At 46.9% G+C, this 25,364-nt stretch overlaps 1 protein-coding gene across 1 annotated transcript in view; it reads left to right on the forward strand.

The window, feature by feature from the left end:
* Positions 1-25,364, forward strand: part of ABCA13 (ATP binding cassette subfamily A member 13) — a 369,975-nt gene that overhangs the window by 229,213 nt on the left and 115,398 nt on the right. The window contains 5 exon segments of the mRNA XM_040644577.1: positions 1,228-1,320; positions 6,444-6,513; positions 9,942-10,060; positions 12,345-12,432; positions 18,216-18,324. Coding sequence (XP_040500511.1) covers positions 1,228-1,320; positions 6,444-6,513; positions 9,942-10,060; positions 12,345-12,432; positions 18,216-18,324 — 479 coding nt within the window.

A 25,364-nucleotide genomic window follows, 5' to 3' on the forward strand; every position in this document is an offset into this window, starting at 1 on the left:
GCGCGCGCGCGCGCGGTAAGCCTGACCACCTCCACCCCTGTATTTGATTGCCAGTAGCAATTCAGAGCAGTATTTGGGAATCAGCATCTCACTGTCCATAAACAAATCAGAAGAAGCCGTGGTTGAACATGACATTGAGGGTCTTACATTGCTTAAGGGACGCTACTGCTCTAAGTTCTTTACAATAAACCTTTGTGTGCATTTGCTAATGTCCGCGCTGCTTCTTTCCAAAGAGATTTGAGGCCGCCATTTACACATAAGTAATCTATCATGCTAATAATACATCATTTTTCTTTATCTTGGGGATAAGTGTTCCCAACCATGTCTATTCAAAAGCATTTTGTAAATGACACGGTGTAAGTTCTAGAAAGTAATAAACCTATTTTCTTTTAGAAATAAAGTAATTCAGAGTTTTAATTACTTCAAATGAGGCCACTCCCAATCCGTCCAATTTAGACAGATTTAAAGGATCTCTTCCTCTCCATTTTCTCAAGTCAAGGTGTCTCTTAAAATCCATGTATGAAATGTAATATCGTTTGTTCCCACACCTCCCCTAAGTTAGAGGAATAGTGTGTCTTATCGCTGGTGATTTCTTCAGTAAGGAAATTAAGTGTTGGTGACCTTGGTTGTTTCTCAGCAACACTGCCTATCCTATTACCTGACTTCTGATGCTTGTGCCAGTGAAATAAATATTATAATTCAATGTATACGTAAAGCACACACGGGATTTATCAAGAGAGTGGTTGTTCCATATAGCTCACATTTAGAAACAAAAAAAGCATAAAAATACAAAGTTCTTTTGCAGCGTTAGCTAATAGAATATTTGAGCCAAACCAGAGTTCCAACATTAAGAGAATTTTTAAAATAGATTTTAATGTGATGAATTATTATGTAGCCTGTAAAATTCATTTTAAAAAACCATGCAAAAATGCCAAAGATGGCAATATTATAATAAGAAGAAATGAAAAGATGAGAACAATAAGGCACTGTGAACATCAGTATATAACAATGCATGTCTGTGAGGACAATTCTGTGCTTTTGAGAAAATCCTTAATCTTACTGCTGGTTTGGCTTTACTATACAAACTCAACACTTAGCTTTATCTGTGATCATGCATCTAAGAATCATTTGGCTGGATCAGCTCAGCTAAGATGTGCTGTCCTGTGATCTCTGCCAGCGAGTACTAACAGGGCCGCCTTATTTCTTTTGTCTTCCAATGAGCAGCAGCCGGAGTGGGAGCGAGGGCCAGGAGCTCGCCCACGTGCTTTTGCGGAAGTTTGGAGATCAAGATCCGCTCTGTGCTGATTTAAACCCAGACCTGTAAGTATCCGTTGCTTTTGTGAGAGTGGGCACTCCAACCACAGCCCTGCAGACCCCGAGAGCCGTCTCCCTGCCTGACTGGTCTTTCCCGTTGCAAGTTTATTTTATTTTATTTTTTAAAGATTTTAATTATTTATTTTAGAGATGAGGGAGGAGGAGCAGAGGAAGAGGGACAAGTAGATGCTGGGGTGATGATGAGGGAACAGAAGGCAAGCTGAGGACAAAGCAGAAACACCCCGCAACCCCTCCCCCCCACCACCATGGGATGTACCCGACATCCCTCAGGCACTCCTGGTTGCCCCAAAGGACAAAGAAATAGTTAACCTATAGAGACCACAATCCTGCAAGACTTGTCTCCCTCAGTTTACAAATGTCTTAGCAGTTTACAAGAGCGAAGCATTTCTATCAATAACCTAGCTTCCAGAAGGGAATGTAGATATAATTAAATGCCCTTATAATCTGCAGCCTCCAGGAAGTTCCCAACTATCTTCATGTTAATGCCTTACTAGAGGGAAAGACAACCTTAACCTGACAATGGCAAGGCCTCTGGTATCTTGTGAGTCTTCTTTAACATATGAAAGTATTTCCTCAACCTCCCTTTTTCCTTACCTCCCCCAACCCCATGGTATATAATCAGCCACCCCTCACAACCCCGGTGCAGCAGCTCTTTCTGCCTACGGGTCCCCGTGCTTTCATAAACCACCAATTTGCACCAAAGACTCCTCAAGAATTCTTCCTTGGTCGTCGGCTCCAGACTCCACCCCACTGAACCTCACGTGTATTCCATGTCCTCATCAGTGAGCACAGAGCCCAGCACGGGGCTCCATCCCATGACCCTGAGATCATAACCTGAGCTGAAATCAAGAGTGGATAGATCAACCCACTGAGCCATCCAGGCGTCCCCCGCTCCACCCCTCCCCCCGCAAGTTTAAATGACATGGTATGAACGTTAGCCTAAGGAGTAGGTTAGTTACATAGGAGCAGGTTAAGCTACATAGCTGCCCCTTCCCTTCCTTGGTAAACACAAACACAGGCTTTATATTCTAGCAAATAAATAAATAAATAAATAAATAATAGCATTCAACTTGTTTAATAAAACCCAAAGGTAAAAAGCATAAAGTAGCAAATAAATATGAAATGTATCTTAACTTATTTTCAGGGAAAACTTGTATGTATGAAAAGACTATTTTTTTTTAACTAAAGAAACTTAGAATGTTTCGTCTGTTTGGAGGTGACTGACTTTGAAGATTTTTTTTCTTCTTAGGTTTTGAAAATGATAACAATGAGACGACTTTTTAATGACGCTTGTGAAAGCCTGCCTTCCTTCATAAACAATTTTCTCTCTAAGTTTGCTTGACTGTTATTTACTGAAGACCTACTATAAACACAGTGCTGTGCTAGAAACCGGGATTGATGCCCGATCTGGCCCTGCTTCAGGAATTTATAGTTCTGGGAAGAGCACGTGGGAAAGTGATAAAACCACAATGATGTATTAAGTACCGAAGTGTACGTTTTGGAGTCATAAATATAAAAATCCAGACAATCACACAGTATTGGCAGCAGGGTTTTTCTAATTTTCAAGGGTGCATGGTGTGTATTAGTCATGTCGCAATTAGCTCGGGAGTGAATAACTATTAGGGGGCTCAGTAAGGAAGAATTAATAGGAAATTAATTATGTTGCCTCACTGTAGTCTTGTGTTGGAAAACAAAGTAATTTCATTTACTAAGCAGGAGCTTCTGTGGTGATACCTTTGTTTCCCACCCCTCTACTGAACCGGCCAGGATATAAAATGGGCTTGGAGAAAATGACATGTAGCCCAGGGCCCGTGGGGAGCAGTGCTGGCCCCATCAGTTGGAGTGTGGCCGGCAGATAAAAGGACTTTTTTTTTTTTTTTAAGACTTTATTTATTTATTTGAGAGAGAGAGAGGGCACAGAAGCAGGGGGAGCTGCAGAGGGAGAGGGAGAAGCAGGGAGCCTTATGTGGGGCTCGATCCAGGACCCTGAGATCATGACCTGAACCGAAGGCAGACGCTTAACCAACTGAGCCACCCAGGTACCCCAAAAGGACATTTCTTTACCAAATCTTTCCAGAGGGAAAAAAGTAGATTCAGTGCTAAGGACAGCAGAACACGTTTTAATACAGTTCCTTTCCAGGCCCTCAGGATGGCTCCCCACCCCCACCCCTCCCCAGGGTGAGTCCCTTCCCTCAGCCCAGCCTGCAGCCCACCCTCATGGGTTTTCTCTTCAGCCTTTCTTTTCCTTCCCCAATCTGTTGTTTTGATTTTCTCCTTTCTCTTTGAGAAATCCACCGAGTCTATTCTTAACCATTCCTGTTTTGTAACCTTTCCTGCCCCCTTTTCCCTGTCACCATGACAAAAGGCCAGAGTAGGGGGCTGCCTCACACAAGAATGCTGTTTTAGGGGCTGAAGGCTTTTCCTTTCTTCCCTTCTAGGTTCTTTGGCTGGTCTAATAATTAAATGGACATTAAACAGATGAGCAGGAGAAAAACAAATTTAATTAGTATGCACAGGAGCTCAAAGAAGTGACCAAAGTCACAGCTCTGACACCCTTTAGACAAAGAAACGATATATTTCTAAAGACTCTACAAAACAAAGACGTTTGGGCTTAGGGTAGGCATTTAGTAAAGAAGTAACAAGGTTTGTTTATACAGAAGTCCCCAGATAAGAAGCGAAGGTACCTTCCAGAGGGAGACTTTTCTCCTACTTTCAGGACAAAGCGTCAGAGTGCCTGCCCTCTACCAGTTCTTTCCTCTGTAAATTTAATTCAAAATAATCAATATCCCACGTTGGCATATTTTGGGGCAGACTGCCCTGGACCCATCACTATGAATATTAATAATTTCTGCCTATGTGACAAAAATAAGGTTTGACTTGCTAAGGTCTCAGATGGAAGCAAAAGGTTTTCCTTAGGACAAGTAAGCTTCCTTCTGTAAGTGAAAACTAGTTTTGAATTCAGGGATATCTACATTTACCTTTACTGGCAGGCTTGACCAATCACTTGACTGTTAAATTAGAGGAAACATTTTAAAATAATAAGTGGGATTCTGCTTATGGGTTATTTTTCCATCGAGATCCCACGAGCTTCATATGTGAGGGTATGATGACGAAGTCTTGACTTTGACCTCTTTTCGTATCCAAAAAATCCATTGTGGTATAAGCCTGACCTAAAATGTAAGTTTTCTCATAATAATACATGGTGTGTAATTTAAATTTTAAAATGTGCTTAAAGTTGCCAATTTCTGGAAGCTGACTGGTAGCTTTAAATATTTAGTTTCATTTTACAAGGTTGGTGATCTGGTGACACTTTCCCCTCCAACCCTGAGATAAAATGGTCCCTTTCCCCACCCATTCTTGTTAATGCTTTACAGAGAACAAGAGTGGAGGGAAGCAGATCTTATATTTCCACTGAACTGTGAAACCCAGGTAGGGAGAAGTATAAGGTCGGTTCCATGATTCAACAATCTGTGGCAGTATGAGGAATCATCTTGGTGGTCTTCGACTCCCAGTGCTCCTGAGGTTAGGTCCTCGCAGCTAGGAACGGCTGGTGACGCATTCCCTCAGAGGGGACTGTCAAGAGAGATGCTGAGGTCAAGCATTGAAAGCATAGAGAGTATGCAGATCAGCCATAGTGGTGAAGGGACAGAGAACGCGGATTCAGTGCCCGGCTGCCCGAGCCCGCATCTCAGCTCTACGGTGTCTTTGGTGTCTTTGCTGTGTGTCGTGGGCAAGTTACTAAACCCGGCTCTCCTTTCTGCATCAGTGGTTCCCGGTTCTCTAGAAGAGCAGCGCTCAGCTCAGGTGACGGGGTGGCCCTGTTACTGGCCCGAGTACTGGTTCTAAACTCAGGTTCGATGGCTTGCCCCTGGAAAACTGATACTTGAGGGACAAGTGATGGTGGGAAAGGAAAGTTTGCTTTATTCAGGAAGCCGGCCACCAGCTATGGTAGGCTATTGTCCCAAAGGCCGTCTTCCAGAAGAAGTGGAAGGGTTTTAGAGGGGAGGACGCTGGAAAAGGGAGGGGGCTCCGTGCCAGAGAAGCAGGTGCCCAGGCGGTCAGTCATTTGTCGACAGGACCCTGAACAGACTTGCTGGCATCCGACATATGTTCTCGAATGCAGTCAGGACTTGATTTCTGGGAAAGTCTGGTCCTTCAGTTTCAAGGCCAGTGGTTTGCAGATCTCAAGGCAAGTGAGTGAGCCTGAAGAAGCCAGGTTCTTGCTGACCTGCTTAAATAGACACAGCAAGTTTCTTGTCTTCGGACCCGACGCTTTGCACCTTGGTGTTCTCACGTGGGACCAGCACAGCCTGGAGCCACGAGCGTGGGCTCAGGGCGCCAAAGACCTGTCCTACTCAGTGTGATCTCGGACAAGCTGCCTGATCTCTCAGAGCCTCCACTTACTCTTCTGAAAAGTGGGGCCAGCAGGACATTTTGGCAAAAATACCCAGCAGGGGGTCTGTTGTTCTGGAAATGTTCGTTTCCTCCCTTCTTGACCAAGTTTTGAGGAGATAAGAATAAGTATTTCTAAAGCAACTTTTGATTTATGAACATTAGTAAGAAAGAGCACAGAGATTCCAAGGGTGGGAGCTACCGGGGAACTTCGGGAAGCAAGGTTTTCGAGCCTCTATACAAATTCCTTTCCTAACCGTTTCTGTCCGGCAGCCTTTCTTCATACTGGAAACATGATCATTGTTTCTCTGTAAATGCTGATGAAATCGCCATGTCAGGCCACGGAGCGGAATTAGCGGCTCCTTGTGCTTGTGGATTGCTGGCGTGGTGCTCAGAGTACCTGGTTCTGAGTGCAGGCGCGTCGGAGGCAGACAGCCCCCGGGCCCCCGCGCCCGTCCCGGGGAGCCTTGGCAGCACACTCCGTACAGCCAACCAAGTGAGCCTCATTTAATGGAATGGAAATATTGTCATTGTAATAAAACATTGTCATCAGATTAGCAGCTCAAGCTGTGAAAACAAATGTAAGAGCTCTGCCGCGTCCGCAGCAGGAGATGATTATCTCATGAGCGGCTCTGGGCTGATGCAACTCTCTTTTATGGAAATAAACGAGCTCTGTAATGTGAAAGATCATCCTGAGTCTCTCCTTTGTTTATTAGGAAGAATTCTTCATGCTGGCGCGTGGATCCCCTGTCTCAGCCGCGAGCGCGGGATTCCTGCAGCTGCCTGGTAGGTCTCTACAGTGTGTTTGATCTTTTTGTAAGTTTAAAACCTCATGTAACAAAAATGAGCTCACTCCGTCTGTGACGTCTTCATTGTTCATTCAGGGCGCCTCTGCAACTCTCTGGTTGACCTGATTAGCCGGTGTTTGGAAAAGTTTCAGTACCCAGAGGGGACGTTTACACGATATGGATGTTGTGTGGGCTCCGCAGTGGCCACGAACGTTCTGTGGGCTCTAAAGTGGCCACAGATATTCTGTGGGCTCTAAAGTGGCCCTGCTATTCATTTCCTGCTGTTCATGACCATTAACATCCCCGATGGCAATTATTAAGCAAATTAATCTTCTTCAGTTCATGAGAAGGAAGCTAGAATTGCCTTTTGGGGAGAAACTTCCCCCAATTTTAAGGCAGGCTGACCTCCAGCGTCTTGTCTTACGCTCGCTTGAGTATGGAGAGCTACATATTAGAAGCTAAGATACCACCTGGCTCTTCGGATTACAGCCGAGTCCTACAGAAACGTACGGAGGTAGGCATTCTGCTCTTGAAGCGGGGGCCTCAGCTATCCGCTCTGCACCAGAGAGGGAATTGGAATTTATTTGGAAAGCTGATCGGAACTCACCTCAAAGGAAATCTCAAAATGTAATTAATAAAAAAAGCATCGGTCTTTTAGCCACAGTCACCAAGCTAATGTGCAATCCTAATTTCCAGAAAGAAAGGAAAAGCAAAAATCTCAATGTAAATGAATTGAGGGTCTGTTAGGAAAACGTGGCCTCACGAAGACCATGTTTCCAGGGGTTTTCTGTTTAGTGGCACACGGGAGAAATTCCTTTACTGGTGTCGTGACTCGAGGAGGTTTTGTCCTGGATGGACCTGGCCTGTGTTCTTCTCTGACATGGAGTGGGGGTGGGTGCATGAGAGCAGTGGCACAGCCTGTGGCAGAGGCGCAGGTGGCAGCTGGGCTGAGCATTTGGGGGGACTCCGCCCGTGTCCCTGGGGCCCAGGCTGTCCCGAGGCTCAGCCGTGTTGCGTGCTCCTTTGCAGGGACAACCCAGCTGTCTTTGGCTCCCAGTTTTTTGGACGTCAAGATGGATTCTTGCCTCTCTTGTTTCTTCCCTTCCCTTATGAAACCACTAATTTTTCATTCTGTGCTCTTATTCTGTGGCCTTGATTTAATCATTATGTTAGATCAGCACCTTTTCCTGCAAGCTACCTTAGGTCACTAGCCTGGGTCTCAGTGGCAAAGGAATGAATGATGGAGATGTTCCTATGTTCACGCCGACTTATGTGAACTGTAGGATTTCAGTAACTTGCATGTGGGGAAGAAAGGTTCGCCTGAAACAGCTCTGTGGCCAGACAGGCCTCGGACCTACGGATAAAGCGGAATCCAATGGGTGTCCTTGCCTCAGCCCGTCCTGATGCTCTTCCTGGGGACATGTGCTCTCGCAGGCGCTGATGGTGGGTTAGCACAGACGCAGCATTTTCTGCAGGTTACCTGACCAATGATTCCTTCTTGTCTATGGCACCTGCGTTCTTCAGGACGCACTTTGAGAAATGCTGGTCCACACGCTGGGAGGCAGAGGGCTCCAGTCTGAGAGACAGGACATCTAGGTGGAATTCAGACCCACCCCACTGAATGGGTGCCGCCCTGCAGGTCAGCTCAGAGGAGCTGCACCCGGGGCGCAGGGGGACGGCCGGCACCCAAAGCCGGGTCTCTGCTCTCTGGAGATCGTGCTGAGCACGGTTACCTGCGTTTTGTCAGAGGACAAAATATTTCTCTCCCCTTAAATTCGCACGTGTTATCCAGAGGCCCTGGTGTGCACGGATATGTCCATTCCCTTGGATTGTCATTGAACACATGAGTCTCTCTGAACCTACAACAACGTTCCAGGGTCAGCTCTGCTTCTGAGGGGGACGCGTTACTTTGCAGACATGCCATTAGAGAGCGCTCCGAGGGGACTGGAATCAAGCTGGCTCTGAAGGACAAGGGGCTGTTCCAGGCTTCACTGTCCCTGGAGAATAGCATGATACGACCCAAAACCTGGCATTAGGAATGAGCGTGGCTTCCCACAGACTGAGTGGAGGGGGCGCTTGCTTCTGACTTGAGTCAGAAGTCTGAAACCCGTATAAGGGGATGAAATCAGGGCGCTCCACCTGGAGGCGGTGGCAGAGTCTGTTCCTGTCCCTGCCAGCTTCTGCTGGCTGCCTCCTTCCTTGGCCTCCTCCTCCCTCTCTGCTTCTCCCTCTTCTGAGCGTGCATGTGCCTGCTTTAGGGCTCACCCTGACAATCCAGGGCAGTCTCCCCTTTCCAAGATGCTTCCTTTAATAATGTCTGCAAAGTCCCTGCCACCGAAGGTAGCCCTTACAGCCCGAGATTCGGACCTGACACTTCTCGGGCCAGTATTCAGCTTACTACAGAGGGCATGCTGGGACAGAACCAGACAGACAGGGTTAGAAAGAGAAACCGAGGGCATTTAATAGCGCAACTGGCTTCTTGATTGGAATTTGAATTTTTCTGCAAGGCGGTCATCTGAATGGACACTGTCGCTCTAGAGAGATGTGTCCAGGTGCAGTGGGTGGATCAGAAAGGAGGCCGGAGGCGGGGAAACCACACAGGGTGTTGTGTTAACCCGTGACTGAGATCACTGATGTTGGCAGGGCTCTACCTGATAACAACTCTCATTCCTTTCCCTGTCTTTCCCCCGTCCCTTCGATCACGAACCTGGAAGCCTTATCTTGAATTTATCTACGACCCTTCTTTGCTGTCCTTTTTTTCTGGCTGTCCGAATCCACGAAAACCCACGAACTGGGTGAGGCCAGTTTCATTTCCAGTGTGCAGGTGGGAAAGCAGGCTTTAGAAGCTAAAGTGAGCTCCTGGGGGCGTAGCTGTCTTAGCAGATTATCTTTCCTGAACCGTCCTGGGAAACAGAGTCTGGATCCCAATGATGGCAGGGCGGGCCTCTCTGTGCAGCGATTAGCCCCTGATTCTGGGCAGGTGTCAGCCCTCCCAGTGAATGCTGGACAGGAGCGGTCTGACTTCTACTTACGGTTCTTGTTCGAGAGACACACGTGCCTTTGAATTCTCCCGCGTACCATCCCTCAATGCCATGCCTCTGACTCTCTTTCAAGTTCGTCAGATGCCAGATCACCCCCGTGAGAGTATTTTTCCTTTTTGAGTTCTTAAAAATCCACCCAAACTTGCAAATGGAGAAGGAAGTGAAGTTCCCGAATGTAACCACGGGTGAAGGTCACGGTGGGATTCTGGTATAATTCTCAAACGGAGGTGACTGTCGAGGCGACTGACGAACCAGAACGCGCAAAAGGCCACAGAGAAGCTATGAGAAAAGGAAGCTGGGGAAAGTCACGTTTAAAGTGATGTCAGTAAGGCTGTGTGCGGGTTATAACGAAGTTTCTATTTTACCTCTTTGGAAACAATTACAGAGGTGTCCAAACGCGAGTGATGGGGCTCCCTACCTGACCAACCGCCTGGGCCACATGCTGCTGAACCTGTCAGCCTTCCACCTGGAGGAGTATTTGCTGTTGCCGTCGGAGAGACCGAGGTGGGTCCAGACCGTCCCTGGGTCTTTTCTGTTCTTCAGGTTCCTGTGGAAATCCTATTGTTTCAAGTGCCGACATTCTTTTTTTTTCTTTTTTTTTAAGATTTTATTTATTTGAGGGAGAGAGAGCGAGCACAAGTGGGGAGAACAGCAGAGGGAGAGGGAGAAGCAGACTCCCCAGTGAGCAGGGAGCCCGATGTGGGACTCGATCCCAGGACCCTGAGATCATGTCCTGAGCCGAAAGCAGATGCTTAAAAGACTGAGCCACCCAGGCGCCCCCTCAAATGCCAAGTTCTTAAAAACTCAAAAGTCGAATGCTTAACTTCGATGCTCTTAAAAATTCCAAAGAAATGCTGCCAACCTTAATAAGATTCCTGACTGCTGGCTTTCGCTCTTCCACGTGGGGGTTGGTGGGTGGCGGAATCGTATCAGTGGAGATTCACTCAGGGGAGCCACAGGTGGTTTTACCCCTTTGGAGAATAACTGCAGCTAACTTCCCAGCATAATGAAATAATGACCTCCCTTGAGAATTCCCTCTACCATGTAGAATCCGATACACGAACATGGGTGCACCTGCTATCCCAGGCAAGTTCTGGGAAGGCTTTTGTTTGGTGCTGAATTACCTTGAGCCTAAGGGGGCGAATCTGGACGAGGAGTATGGGGGTGAGTGGTGCTTATCGCTTTAGATTGAGACCGCGTTTGCCACTCCGTCAGATTATCTGAGACCTCAAACACATCCTGTTGCTTTCATACAAAGCCATCCCTGGTTCTGTCCTCAGTGCCTGGGACACCCTCTGCCTCGATCGCCCCTCTTTACCTTTGATGTCCCAACAGCTGTCTCCTCCCTGGACACATTCTGCCCCCACTGTGTTTCACCTGCCACTCCTGCTGTCCACCTCTTATATCTTTATTTTTTTTAAGATTTATTTATTTATTTGAGAGAGAGAGAGAGAATCCCAAGCAGACTCCCTGCTGAATGCAGAGCCCGACGCAGGGCTCGATCCCACGACCCTGAGATCACGACCAGGGACAAAATCAAGAGTCAGACACTCAACTGACTAAGCCACCCACGCGCCCCCAAGATCACCTTTTAAATTTTTACACATGTCTTAGAATCTCTGTTTTTCAAAGGCGGGGGCTTGTATGCCTGGGGCTCAGAATAATATCTGGCGCATAAAAGGTGCTCGTTCAGTGTCTCTCAACTGAATTCATCCCTGAATGAACGAATGAATGCTTTGAGCCCTGTGGGAATGTATCCTCATTCCTTTGGGTCAGTTTCTGGTCAGGGTAGCGGCACTGTCGATGGAAGGCTGTTCTTCAGTCTTTTTCTATCCAGAGAGTGGGAACCAAAGTTAAATATGCCTGATAGTTTTGGAAGCTTCGTAGCTTCTAGAATACTACACAGTTCATGGGATACAGAGGTAAAAGGTGTTGTCCCCACCCGGGGAAACTCACAGAGCTGCATGAACGATTAGCAAACAGACTCTTAAAACCCAGGGTGACAGTGCAATCATTGGTTGGAGATGTTGGGTGTTGTGAGAACCCTAGAGAGGAGGAACTCGGCACCAACTGAAGCCTTCTGGGACACCTTCCTGAACGGGTGATATTTGCATTGGAAAGAAAGAAGCCAGAGTAGGGAAGCAAAACAGTGCAAAACGAGGTAGCTTGTAAGAGTGACGGATTACGTAATTTGGAATAGCCAATCTGCAGGAGGAGCAACCGTTAATTAAAATAGCATGCTGGTGATCACAGCCTTGTCCTGGACGTGACGTGCATTTCCTAACAAAATATCGGTCCCGGTAGGTCCCTTCCTAGTATGACAAGCCTTAGCTGCACCTGCTGAGTATGCAGGGTCCTCCATGGACACCTGACCCTGGAGCCCTGCCATGCCCTTCTGCGCCCTGAGCACCTGGGGGGTCATGTCACTGAAGGGGGTTGATCAGGGGCCTGCTGTTCTCAGGCCATCATAACTAGTTCGTGGGTATGAAACACCCTCTGCTTGGATGTCCTGGGTCACTGATTAAAGCACTAAAGCCACCTGGGGGCTCCTGGGGGGCTCAGTCGGTGAAGCGTCTACCTTCAGCTCAGGTCATGATCTCAGGGTCCTGGGATTGAGCCTCACGTCGGGCTCTCTGCTCAGCGGGAGCCTGCTTCTCCCTCTCCCTCTGCCTGCCACTCCCCCAGCTTGTGCTATCCCTCCTTCTCTCTCAAATAAATAAATAAAATCTTTTTTAAAAAAGTAGGCAAAATAAAAAAATAAAGCACTAACCCCCGTTCCTATTATCAGGCTTGGAGGCTGGTCTTTCGGAGTGCGGATCCCTGATCAAGTTCAAGATGCAAATCCAAATACATGGCAACCAGACACTCTGGCGAAGGTAATCGTTTTCCTCTTTTTCCCTCCTGTGTTAGGGAGCATCTAGGGAAACTCGGTATGCAGATATATTGCTGGGCATGAGAGGAACCGAATCAGACCCCAGCGTTTGTGACTATGAAATAAAAACAGATGTACAAAAGAGAAAAGGAGTTGCTTCCCTTTAGACTGTAGAGCGATGTAGCAAGAAGCTTTACTGCTTTTTGTTAAGACCAGAATTCATTGACTGGAGCTAAAGCGAATGCAAAGATCATCTGTCTTTAAAAAAACCCATTGTCAGAATAATCGAACACATCGCCAGCTTCCCTGGTGGCTCAGGAGCTCTTCTGTACCTTACTTGAAGTGCCCCTTCTTCCAGAAGGCTGTATGGACTGAGAGCCAGCATGGAGAAGAGGTTACTAGTAGAGGTCTGGGTCTTCAAGCCCTGCTGGGACTAACCCAGCGAATTAGAAACGTTTCCCTCGGCATCATCGAGAACACGTAGGAGGGCTTTTCAGTTGTGTGGGAATGAAGAGTGGATCAGAGGAAACACGCCTTCATCCACCTGTGGGGTCCCCGAGGCGGTGAATGACAGCAGAAACTTATCCAAGGAAAGAAGTCAACATGGTCTTCAGATGGGGAAAGACCAGAGAGTCAAAGCTTTCATTCCTAGTGACGGGTGAACTAGTCTGGTGTTGGTCCCGATTGAGAGAGAAATCTGGAAAGAGTAGATTGTGGTGGTGTTGGGTCTGCTTGCACACCCGTTGTATAATGAGCGCAAGGACGTCGAGCTCTGTGAGCCCAGGAAGGCGCCCTGCCTACGTTGTGGTGGGACTTTCGTGGACCAGGGTGAGGGTGAGTGCCTGCTGGGGCGCCCCTCGGTGGAATCAAGCATCTGCACGAGTCTTCACAGTGTCATCCCTGAGGGACATTTTCACATTCATGCTTCACAGTATAATCCCTGATGAAAGTTTTAACCGTCGCATTTTGCTGGGTGATTGCTGACGAAGAATTTCCGTCACTGTATACACCTGGTCACAAATCCCTCCTTTATCTGAGGTTTCTTCAGATGTCTCTTCCTCTGTGGGCAGCTCACAGGAGAAGATTTATAGCTCACGAGGAAAATATCAAGATTCATAGCTCGGGAGAAAAATCACCTAAGCTGCCTTCGCTGGGTTCTCGAACGTCTGATATGGCCAGTATTAAAATATGCCAAATTGCTAGAGGGAATTTCCTCTGAGAATATTTTACCTTTTTAATCTATGCCAGTCCAAAACATTCTTTGTAGCGGGTGGTTGTGTCTTTGTGTGCAGACGTGTGGGGCCCAGCAGTCCGGGCTTCCCCAGAAATGTGCTTTGGTGATCGGGGTGCATGTGATTTATGTGTTTCCCTGACACCTGCTCCTTTTTTTTTTCTTTTTGTAAGAATTTATTTATTCATTTGACAGAGAGAGAGAGAGAGAGGAAGCAGAAGCAGGGGGAGCAGCAGACAGAGGGAGAGGGAGAAGCAGGCTGCCCACTGAGCAGGGAGCCCGATGCAGGACTCGATCCCAGGGCACTGGGATCATGACCTGAGCTGAAGGCAGACGCTTCACCAACTGAGCCACCCAGGTGCCCCACTTCTGAAGTTTCTAACGTCCTTTGCCAGGCACAGGCATGACCGTGCGTTGTATCGGGGTGTCTTTTTCAGGAAGCCAGTTAGTCAGGGTGCCACAGTGGCTGTGAAGGGTGTCTGCAGGTCCTGTGGTGCTGTCGGAGGCTGACGTCATGTCAAATCTTTGCATTCACTTTTCAGGAATTAACCACCGGCTGTGGCTTTGGCCTTTAGGGTACATTCATAAGATGCTGTCTGATTTTCATAGCCTTTTTGTAAAGAAAATGGGAAATTTGCATAGAAATAGACCTAGGATGAAGAAATGTATTATGTTGTAGAATGTCTGTCCTGGGACCTTGGTGAGTTATTTCATTCACATCTGGAGTGTTTAGCTTGTTTAATCAAAACACCTTCTAGAATGTATGCACTTCAGATAAGAAGGCAGACACGGTTCCCTTCTTGGGGTTTGGCATACATTCTAAGATGCTCAGTGGAATTTGAGACATTTGAATATCCATGGAGTGATTTTTTTTTTCCCTTGCAGCTACTTGGTTGCTTTTCTGAGACACTGTTACTCATGATTCTTGACAGGAAAGGTCTGTCTTGAGGTGTCATAATGTGTTCTTGAAAGTAGATTAACTTCCTCCATCAGTTACTGGATTTTATCGTGTCCTGACGTATGGGCTGGTGGGGAAGGAGATCCCACATCTTATTTCCAGAATATAGCCTCCTGTCTTAGAAAATCATTCTTCAGAAAAGAAAGAAAGAAAGAAAGAAAGAAAGAGAGAGAAAGAAAGAAAGAAAAGGAAGAAAGACAGAAAAGCTCTTCCTTTGGACTCTGCTAAGTCTGAAATGTTAATTTTCACATCATCCTAAAGTATGTATTGCTTACCTGAAGAATTTAAAATTCCTCTCAAGGAAGGCCAGTTTAGAGAACTGGAATGGAGTTCAAGAATATTTCCCCCTCTGTGAATTAATCATTCCCTGTCAAGGTAATTCTGTATGGCAAATAACCACAAGCCATCAATAGCGTCCACAAGGAACATTCATTGAGCCCACGGGTCTGGGGGGGGCGGAACTCAGCAAGTGATCCAGGGGTCCCTCCCCGTGTGGAGGCTCCTTCACCAGGCGCTGGTCCTGCTCCCTGGGTGTGGTCCCACTCCACCTTCTCTGTGGCCACTTGACTGCTCTCTGTCACTTGCTTCTTCATCATCTTGGATGACCACCTGTGAAGGGGACATTTGTCTGTAGAGAGCTGGGCCCATTTGTCAGAACCTTCCTGACCTCACTCCCTGGGAGGCCCCGTGGACTGTTTATCTGTTTGAGGTCCCTGGCCGCAACTGGTTCTTGTTGAGACACGCTGCTCCCTCTAAATTGACTCCCTGGTGTTTTGGGACTGTCAGGGTACAGTGGGGCATCCCCCCTTAGGTTCCCAGATGACCTTCTGTCCCCTGAGAGGGTCACATAGCACCCCCACCTTTGCAGCATCCTTCATGGAATTTCTGGCTGCCACACCCCTGACTCCGTCTCCATCCTGGGGCTGTCTCTTGACATTTTGTCTCCAGATCTGCAAATCCCAGGCAGGGAGTGTGGTGGGCACAATTTCTATCTTTGAAGTTACCACACGTGACCATCTTATCAGATGTTTTGAACTGCATCTCTTCTGTTATGGAAAGCAATTTTCTTGCCATTTCCCCCCCTGCATTTTTTAAGTTTTTCTCTTATAATTTTCAGATTTCTTTAAGTGTCGCTTTGTCACCCATGTGCCGTTCTTAAAACCAACGCCGTACATTTTCCGTGTTTGTGACAGTAACGCCGTTCCCATGAGCATAGTACCAATGTGTGTATCAGCCACCTGTTGCCGTGCCAGTGCTGTGTAAGATGCTGCCGTGGATCCCTGTGGCTTCCACAGTAAACCTTTATCCAGCTCGTGAGCCCAGGGATCCTCCTGCTCGAGGCTCGGCGGCACAGATCTGGCCAGCCATGACCACGTATGGTGGGCTGGCTGTGGCTTCCCTGGGATGATGGTCGGGGACTCCGTTCAGCAGAGGCACAGAGGGGCCGCAAGCACAGGGGAGCACTTCTCAAACCTGTCCCGTGCCACATTCTGTTGGCCAGAGCAAGCCACGTGTCCAAGCCCACGGTCAGAGGGGGAGGTGTAAGAGCCACACAGAGGGTGTGGAGGTGTGGATACAGGGAAGGTGAGGAAGTGGAGCCATAAATGCAATCAGACGCAGGTGTTGAAGAGCCCCCACAGAGTGGGGGGTAGGGCGTGAGCAGGCCCAGGGCCACCCCACCACCTGATTTCAGCAAGGACACTTTGGTCTCCATACCTGTGTTCCATGTCATTCCTAAGTCAAAAAAACCCCACCCTGCTTTTAAAATAAATTAAATTAAACAAATGAAACAAAATAAAAATAGAAAGCCCTTGACCTAGGGAAAAGACCACCGTAGTCTCTCCTCTTTCCCTACAGTGAAGCAGCTCAGGGAGCCTCAGGGCAGAGGAAAGTCATGGACAGCTATCCCAGGAGTTCAGGTGTCCACCCACAGGGGTTTTCCTGCTATATTCACCTGCCCCTTGACTTCAGCAGGATCCCAGCTTTCTGTCATTTCCAGAAATATGACCAGTACCTGTGTGTGAGAGCCTGGGGGTGGCAGGACGGGTCTGCGTGGGAGGAGTCGTTGTAGGACACAGGAGGTACCCCTGGTCTGTGATGTGAGCCCCTGGTTCAGTGTGAATCCCCGTCACAGAAACTGTGCCTTCCTGTGCTATTCAGAATGAAGTGTCTGACTTACACACATCTGTAAATTAGCAAATACATATTTATGTCTTAAAAATCGGTTACCCAGGGGGTGCCCGGCTGGCTCAGTCGGTAGGGCATGTGATACTTGATCTCAGGGTCGTGAGTTCAAGCCCCCACGTTAGGCGTAGAGCTTACTTAAAAAAAAAATATGAAAAAAGCTTGCTATACAATCTTATATCTGCTCAGACTCACCCTAGAAAACCCCAGGATGTCCTGGGTCCTGTGGTTAGTAGCACCTAGTGGAATGCCTTCCTCTTTGGAGTTTAAAAAAAATGATTGGAAAAAATTTCTCTATGACCTTAAGAAACTATTTGAAGAAACTATTTGAAGGGTGAGTAGTGGTAGCTGGCGTGGAGGAGATAAAGGGTCTGTTTTCTGAATTGCTGAAGGAAGTGGACACCCGAGAAAGACTTGGGAACCTTGTCTGGTAGACGAGTTGTTTTTTTGAAAGTACTACTTAGCCATTCCGTTCCCATCAAATCAAGAGCTGCTGCCTGGGACCCTGGTTGGAAGACAATGGGTCCTAGGGGGTGATGTGGAAAAGAAACGCAGTTGCAAGTAAGGGACGTGAGGTGTGGTCCTAACTTTGCCAACTGTGAGGACCTGGATAGGTTCCTCTGAGCGCTGACTTTGTGGGGAACAACTCTGCTTCGGTAGAGAACAGTTGTTTGTCACAAAAGACAGCACCGTCTAGAGAAACGAGCTGTCCAGTCGATGGAGTTAAGACCAGAAGTTGCCAGTTGAGTCCTTAGATTTCTCGAAGACGACTCGCCAGTTTTCCGAACTGGGTGTATTTAAAAAAAAAAAAAAAGTTCGTTAAAATATTGATATCTTGAAATATAGATACTAATGGTTCAATTAGTACTTTTTCCTGCTCCTTATTATCTCTGCTTTAATAACGTTGTCTGTCTCCTGTTCTCTCTTCCATCTCCTGCCTGTCTGACGGGCATGCTACTTTATTCTCCATGCTCAGCGAATGCTCAGTTCAATTTATTTTGAGAAATAATGTTCTGCATTCAGTTATTAATTTGAAAGTAATCATTTTTTTCTGATCATTTTCTCCGCTTTTAATTTGCAGGTCAAATTTTATTAGCTTACCAACCGAGAAAGAAAAAAAAAATGATGGGTTTAGGTTCCTTTTTCACTGTGAGAATATAATTATGGAGCAACATTCACATTTGTTCTGGGGAAAATTCGTCTATTTTTAGCTGGAAATTATATGCTTGAGATAAATATAAAATTAGCAGACTGAAATGCACTGCTCTCTGCCAGCCGTGTGGGGACATGGCGCTGGGTCCAACGTTCAGGTGCTCTTGAACCTAATGGACACGTGTTGTTCGTGTCCAGGAATAGCTGACGAAGGCTTAGGAACTAATTTCATGAGAGCCATTATGTTATCTTTCTTTTTTAGGTGTGGTACAATCAGAAGAGCTTTCATTCCCTGCCTTCCTACTTAAATCATCTAAACAACCTTATACTGTGGAGACACTTACGCCCTGACCAGGACTGGAGACAATACGGTAATGTTATTTTCCATGCATTATCATTCGCTGCTCTCAAAAGACAGTGTTTTTTTTTTTTTTTTTTAAAGATTTTATTTATTTATTCGACAGAGATAGAGACAGCCAGCGAGAGAGGGAACACAAGCAGGGGGAGTGGGAGAGGAAGAGGCAGGCTTCCAGCAGAGGAGCCTGATGTGGTGCTCGATCCCATGACGCCGGGATCACGCCCTGAGCCGAAGGCAGACGCTTAACCGCTGTGCCACCCAGGCGCCCCAAAAGACAATGTTTTTAGAGGTGGAAGAAGCAGAAAAGATCAAGCCTATGAACATAAAGTGTGATGAGAAGGTTTTTATGGGGCAGCCTGTTCGTATGAAAATACATGCAAAGTGGTAGGCCCTATTTGCCTCTGTTTGGGGTCATTAAGTGTTCTTAGCTTCTTTAGTTATGACCAAATCTGCACAGTGAAGGGTATGAAAGATGACTGAGAGTTCCCTCTTCGTGACTTTAATATCTTACAGAAGCAAGAATAATTTCTTCTTTTTTTTTTAAGGACATTATTATATGGAATACTCTTATAGACAGTAGAGATCACCCGTGTTGTAGGGAAGGTAAACATCATAATCTGTTCTGCTCTGGGCCATCAACTCACCAATTATCTAAGCCGATCAAGGGCTTACCACCTATGCTTTTGTATTTTGAAGTAATGACATTATTTGGTATTTATTTGAAAAAGACTTATTTTGAAAAATTGATACAAGTTCATTTCTGGAATCCAGAGTGAAATTATTGATTTAAGGGGATGTTATTTCCTTCCCTTGGGTGGGATAAAGTGTAATTTATCAAATTCTTTCAGCTTCTTAAAAAAAAAAGGTAAGAAAGAAATCAATTGTGTAAGCACCAACAGGCCATATCCATCATAATTTATTCACAAGATAGACTTGTTGAAGCGTCAGTTCACATGGGAGTAAACACAGAGAAATTACCCCTGTATGTTCTTACTTTACCCCGGCCTTATCTTTTACTTCAATATTTGTTTTCCTTTACCCACCAAGTTTTTAATAAAACAAGATTAATTGTTTTGTGACATTTTAATTATGTTGGCACGATAATAGGTAATATACAAAAGTTAAAATATGCATGCCTAAGAAAAGAAAAAACGCAGAGGTCCCTCAGATGATGGACAGCAGAGCCATATTTATTAAGTGTCTGAAATGTATGAGGGTTTCTAGTAGATATTTAATACCCATGGTGTCATTTCACTTTCATAGTGGTTTTGTAAGGTGGCCAGTATTAACCTGGTTCACTGATTAAAAGACCAGGGTTTAGAGAAATCACCTACCGGCTATGACTCTGAGCAGGTTAAGTAGTGGGGCTGTGATATGGCTCTAGGTCTAGCTGACAACAGAGCCTTTGCTTTACTACTCCAGCAGATCAAGAGATCACTTCTGATGGGCAAGAATAAGGCTGCCTCCTGGGGTGGTGTTCACGAACAAAGGACCTTGAAGGATGGGCAAAAGTTTGACCAAAAGCTATTGTAGGTATTAGCAATGCAAGAGAACCATAGTGTCCTTTCAAGTTCGGTGGTGGGAGTCCAGTTTGACCTTGTTGTAAAGGTGAGGGTAGAGACAACTGTGGTTGTCTGAGGCCAAATTCTGCTTGATCTTGTCTGACAGAGTCAGGACTATGCACTTTCCTTAATAGACATCCTTTATCTGTATTAGAGAACGAGGGTACCATGATCAAAGGGATGTATTAGACAGAATAGTCTGGAAGCCATGTGTTAAAGGGCAGAGGGTTGGTTGCAATCAAGTGACCTATTGGAAGTGTGTTGTTCACAGTTGGGAGGTAACCCATGTAAGACTAGTGTGACTCTAGAGGGAAAAGAAAATGAATTTATAATGTTCAGACAGATGGGAGAAAAGGTTGAGGTGTTAGTTATGGGGAAAGGAGAGAATTTAAAGAACCTGATGAGTAAAGAAATGTAGAGAAGGAGTTTAGAGGATATAGATTAGAAATCTGAACTCTTAAGAACAAATGACGGTCCTGGTCGGTACTGATGAGATTATAAGAACTAAGTCAGGAGAAACACATGTTCAGGGAAGGGGTAAAATGATGTGTACAGGTGCAGAGATGCCTGGTTTGGGTCACACATTGTATGAAAATGTGCTGTAGGATTCAGAAAAGGAGAGAGACAAGTTAAGTAGAAGGAGCGTGAACAGAACCTGTCGGCCTCACCCTTAATAAAGATGGCAGTCAAGCCCGTTGGTGAGCCGTCCTGCGTGGATTTTTGGGAAGTGGGAGAATGCAGGGCTTGGGTTGGTCTCCTCCAGGGAGCTGGTCCAGTGGAGCTGTAGAGGGTGAAAATCCGAGCGGATGGGACGAAGCTGAGAGAGGTTATTTTATGGGATTTAGGAGACTGAATAGATAATCTCTGCTCTATGGAAGCTTGCTGAAAATGAGAAGAGAAACTGTGTGTGTGTGTGTGTGTGTGTGTGTGTGTGTGTGTAGGTGTGTGTGTGCTCGTGCACACACGAGTGTATGCAAAACAAGGAGTGACTGGAGGTTTGGGGAAGATGATAGAATGAAAGGGAATATTTTGGTTTGTAACTTCACTTTTTACTCTTGCACAAGACACAAAGGTAAAAGCATCAAATCCTAGAAATCTGTGTTAGTGGGAACAGGATATACAGAGGTGTAAGGTGTGACATCAGTAACAAGGGTGTGGGGGCGGAACTATAAAGGCGTAGAAATTTTGTGCACAGTGGAGGTCACGGTGCTATCATGAGGGTTCTAAGGGGCTCCCAGCTCGACTGGACTGCTGTCTAGACAGATCTGAAGTGAGAGGAGGAATCAGGCAGGGGCGGAAGCCTGTGTCCCAGGAGCTGAAAACCATGATCCCAGCGACTAAAATTTCCCTGCCCAAGGAACGGGATGGTGTCACTACTAAACTGTACCTTAATTCATACGACCTGGAGTTAAACACATAAGCCTTAAGTTGGGTCCCAGCTGTGAGCCACAATCTTGAGTCTTGTGTGTGGTCGAGCCCCTGTGTCGTGGGTCACTGTCCGGGGTAGGGGAACAATGTGGACCCGATGTGCGTGTCAGTCACTTGTGTCTCGTGTGCCCGGCTTTCTGGGTGATCAGATGTCCCAGAGGACATTCATCTCAGAAAGGTCTCTTGCAAGGAGTGGACTCCTTATTGGTTGAAAAGTCATGTTGACTTGAGAAATACATTTATTCTCAGTTACTGAAAATTTAGTGATATTGCATTTGTTTCTGCCAGAATTTCAGTTCTCGTTTGCCTTGCTGAGGCAGTTGTCATGGGAAAGGAAGGTTTGTGCAGTAAATAGGGGGCATACAAATCATAGCACCCCCAGGAGAAGGTTCGTGCCTTAGTAGCAAAGGATTGGTCAGGAGCTCCGTAGGCAGGGCCCTGAACAGGAGTGTTCTCTCACCCCTGGATGCTTGCCTGTGCATCTGGGAATGGGCGGACCTGGAACTAGCGGCTTCATTGTTGAAATGAAACAAAAGCTTCCGGAGGGAGAGCTTGGATGAACTGCTGAGAGCGGGACCTGTGCTCTGCTCCCTGTTGGGCCCCAGCAGCCCCCCAGAACCGGGCTCTGAGGGGCATCCTGGCCACACTAGCTGAACATTCAATCACCATACGACACAGACAGCACATCCTGGTCTCATCACTGGGGTCCTGTGACAGGGTCTTCGTGACATGGACATCCCTGCCTTGGAGATGAGGGAACTTTCTGGACCCTGACCCAGCCCCCCCGATAGGAGGCTCCAGAGCCCAGGGTGGGCCACCTTGCTGTGTCCCGGCGGGTTGGCGGCTCCTCAGAGCCTCTTGTCATAAGCATAGAACTCAATGTAGAGGAGGTTTCTAGGACAGCCCGTTCAAGTGGAGTCATTTTCTGAAGTCCTGGAAGGCCGGTGCTGGCTTACCACGAATAGATGTGGTTTGCACAGTGAATTCTCCCATGTCGATTCCTTCCTCCTGCACAGGTGTCCAGCTTTGTGACCGTGCAGGTGGCCAGGACACACTTGGGTGATGGGACGGGGAGTTCGCAAGCGCTCCTCGTGGCCTGGGGAACACAGGTGTGGCTGTGGAAGCTCGTCCGCGGATGAGAAGAACGTGGAGCGGAGTTCATGTCTGAGGCTTTATTCCTTCCTGTGTTCCCCATCGGCAGTTGAGTTATTTGTACTGCAGGCCACATGATGTTTTCAGGATTCCAGGGGAGATGAGGTCAGTTGAGGCCAAACCCCAAATCTTAACTGTGCCTCTCCATGCACATCCCGTGGTTATTGGCAAATCTTGTCCCTTCTGTGCTTGGAATGCTGAAGGTGCATATTTTCACCAACGTGCACCAACACTTACCTGGCCCAAGGCACCACCTGCTCTTGCCCGGGTGCCAGCACTGGCATCTTGGGGGAGCCCCTGTGCTCCCCTTGCCCCCTGGCCCAAGTCTTAGGTCTCCAGAAGTTTCCACAGTGACCCATGGAATGTGTTCCGCAGATCACACACCCCTCCAGCTTCTTATATCACTAATAAAAAAAATCCAAACCCTCACCCGTGACCTACAGGGTCCTCCCTGGTCTGGCCCGGCAGCCCCTCAGCTTCCTCCCCAACCTCCTCCCTGGGCAGCGTAGCTCTGCCCCACGGGCCCCTGGCTGTCTCCCCAACATGTCCCCTAGATCCCCACCTCAGATGTTCCCTATCATTCCAACCTCATTTTTCCTCCTGTCCCCTCCGCGTGCCAGCCCCATACACCTGTCATTCTGTGCACCTGCGTTGTCTCTGTGAACATGGTCTCTCAACCTTATTTACCTTTTTCTGCTCAACTTTGTGTATTCTCTCTTTTTTTTTTAAAGATTTTATTTATTTATTTCAGACAGAGAGAGAGAGAGTGAGAGAGAGCGCATGAGTGTTTGGGAGAGAGGGGCAGAAGGAGAAGCACACTCCCCGCTGAGCAAGGAGCCTGACGTGGGGCTCAATCCCTGGACCCTGGGATCATGACCTGAGCTGAAGGCAGATGCCTAACTGACTGAGCCACCCAGGCGCTCCTGTGCATTCTTTTTTTTAAGTCCCTTTATTGAGGTATGCGTGATTGATGTACATAAAGCTACAGATATTTAATGTGCACAAGCTGATGTGTTTGGAGGTAAATATACACCTGTGAAGCCGCCAGCACAGTCATTACCGTAAGCATACCCTTTGCCTCCAAACGTTTCCTCCTGCCCTATCTGAATCTGTCTCTCTACCTACCTACTTACCTACCTACCTTGTCCTTATTTATTTTTGTGATAAAGCAACCCAAGATCTACCCTTTTAGTAAATTTTTAAGTATACAGTCCAGTATCTTAAACTTTATGCTATATGCTGTATGTTAGATCTCTAAGATTCATTACTTGTATAAATGAAGCTTCGTACCCTTTGACCAGCCTCCCTCCATTTCTTCCTCCCCACCAACCCTTGGTACCCACCATTCCTTGGTACCCACCATTCCACTCTCTGCTTCTGCGAGTGTGGCTTTCTTAGATTTCCCAGATAAATGGGATCCTGTAGTTTTTGTTCTTCTAGGTTTAGCTTAATTCATGGAAACAATCAAGAAAAGGAAAAGATAACCTATGTAATGGGAGAAGATATTTGCAAACCAAATATATATAAAGTTAATATCCAAAATGTATAGGGGACTCCTATAACTCAGTATCAGAAAAATAAACTGAATAAAAAATGGGCAGGGGGCCTGAATAGACATTTTTCTTTCTTTCTCTTCTTAAGATTTATTTACTTATCTTAGAGCGAGGCAGGGGATAGGGGCAGAGGGAGAGAAAGAATCTCAAGCAGACTCCTCTCTGAGCACAGAGCCCGACGTAGGGCTTGATCCCACAACCCTGAGATCATGACCTGAGCTGAAGTCACGAGTTGGACACTTAACGCACTGAGCCACCCAGGCGCCCCAGTTCTTGGTATTATTATTATGTGCTTACATCTGCCTTTGGAGATAAAAACATAAGCACTTTAGGAAGGTGTCCCGAGTACGGATGTTTGTGCTCTCCAAAATCCTTATCCAAAGAAGTATTCCATAGATCTGTATTATTTAAATAAAGGAGTTGCTGCACTGTCATTGTGGGGTTACTATGGCATCTTCCGTCAATTTATTCCACTGTAGTTATGTTTTAGAACAAAGATCAACCTGGATGAAAAGAAGTGTGAAATGCTTTAGTTATAGTGACTTTTTAAGTTGGCATAGTTTTATTGAATTGAGACATTATACAGCAATCTGAGAGAATGACTGTATGAGGAAGTTGGCTGCACCAGGGCCAAGGGAGTGAGTCAAAATAGGAGAGAGACAATATTCCCCAGCCTGTCTACATGCGAAGGGATCTTCCGCGAGGAAAGAGGCAGGATGCAAGAGTAAAGGGAGTTTTGCTTTGATTTCATTTAACTGGGTGGGCGGGGGTGGTGGCAGTAGTCGGAATGCTGGGATTTACCTCCTTCAGCCCCTCCTGCCGATCCCATCCAGATGTGGGGATGCCATCCGTGACGTTCCGCCACGGGAGAGGACTGAGCCCAGCCACAACACGGGCGGGCTAGACCCACGCTGGTCCGACTCCCTGCACCTGAGCATTTTGAATAACACTGATTTCTGTTGAAGACCCGGAGAGATTCTGATTTGATTGTCAGGAGGTTTTAAATGGCCCAAGTGACTCTCCCGTACAGCCAGGTTTGAGAAGCACTGAGCCAAACTGGGGAACTTCATGACTGATGGACATTTTCAAACCTGAGGCAGGGAGACAAAGGGTACATGGGAATCAGGGTAACGAGTCTCGCCCTCACTTTCTCCCCTGCCCTCCTGCGCTAGGACCACTTGCTTCCCTTATCACCGCTACCCTTACCAGGAACCCAGGACACCTGCTGGGGGTGGGGCAAGGCAGCTCTGCATCTTGAGCTGGAAAAACCTCTTCTCTTCCTTTCCACCCCTCCTTCCTCCTCATTGGTACCTTTCCTTCTGGATCCTCTTGAGGCTACAACTCACTGGGTTGCCCCC

The sequence above is a fragment of the Ursus maritimus genome, unplaced genomic scaffold, assembly GCF_017311325.1.
Source record: "Ursus maritimus isolate PB19 unplaced genomic scaffold, ASM1731132v1 scaffold_3, whole genome shotgun sequence".
NCBI classification, from domain to species: Eukaryota; Metazoa; Chordata; class Mammalia; order Carnivora; family Ursidae; genus Ursus; species Ursus maritimus.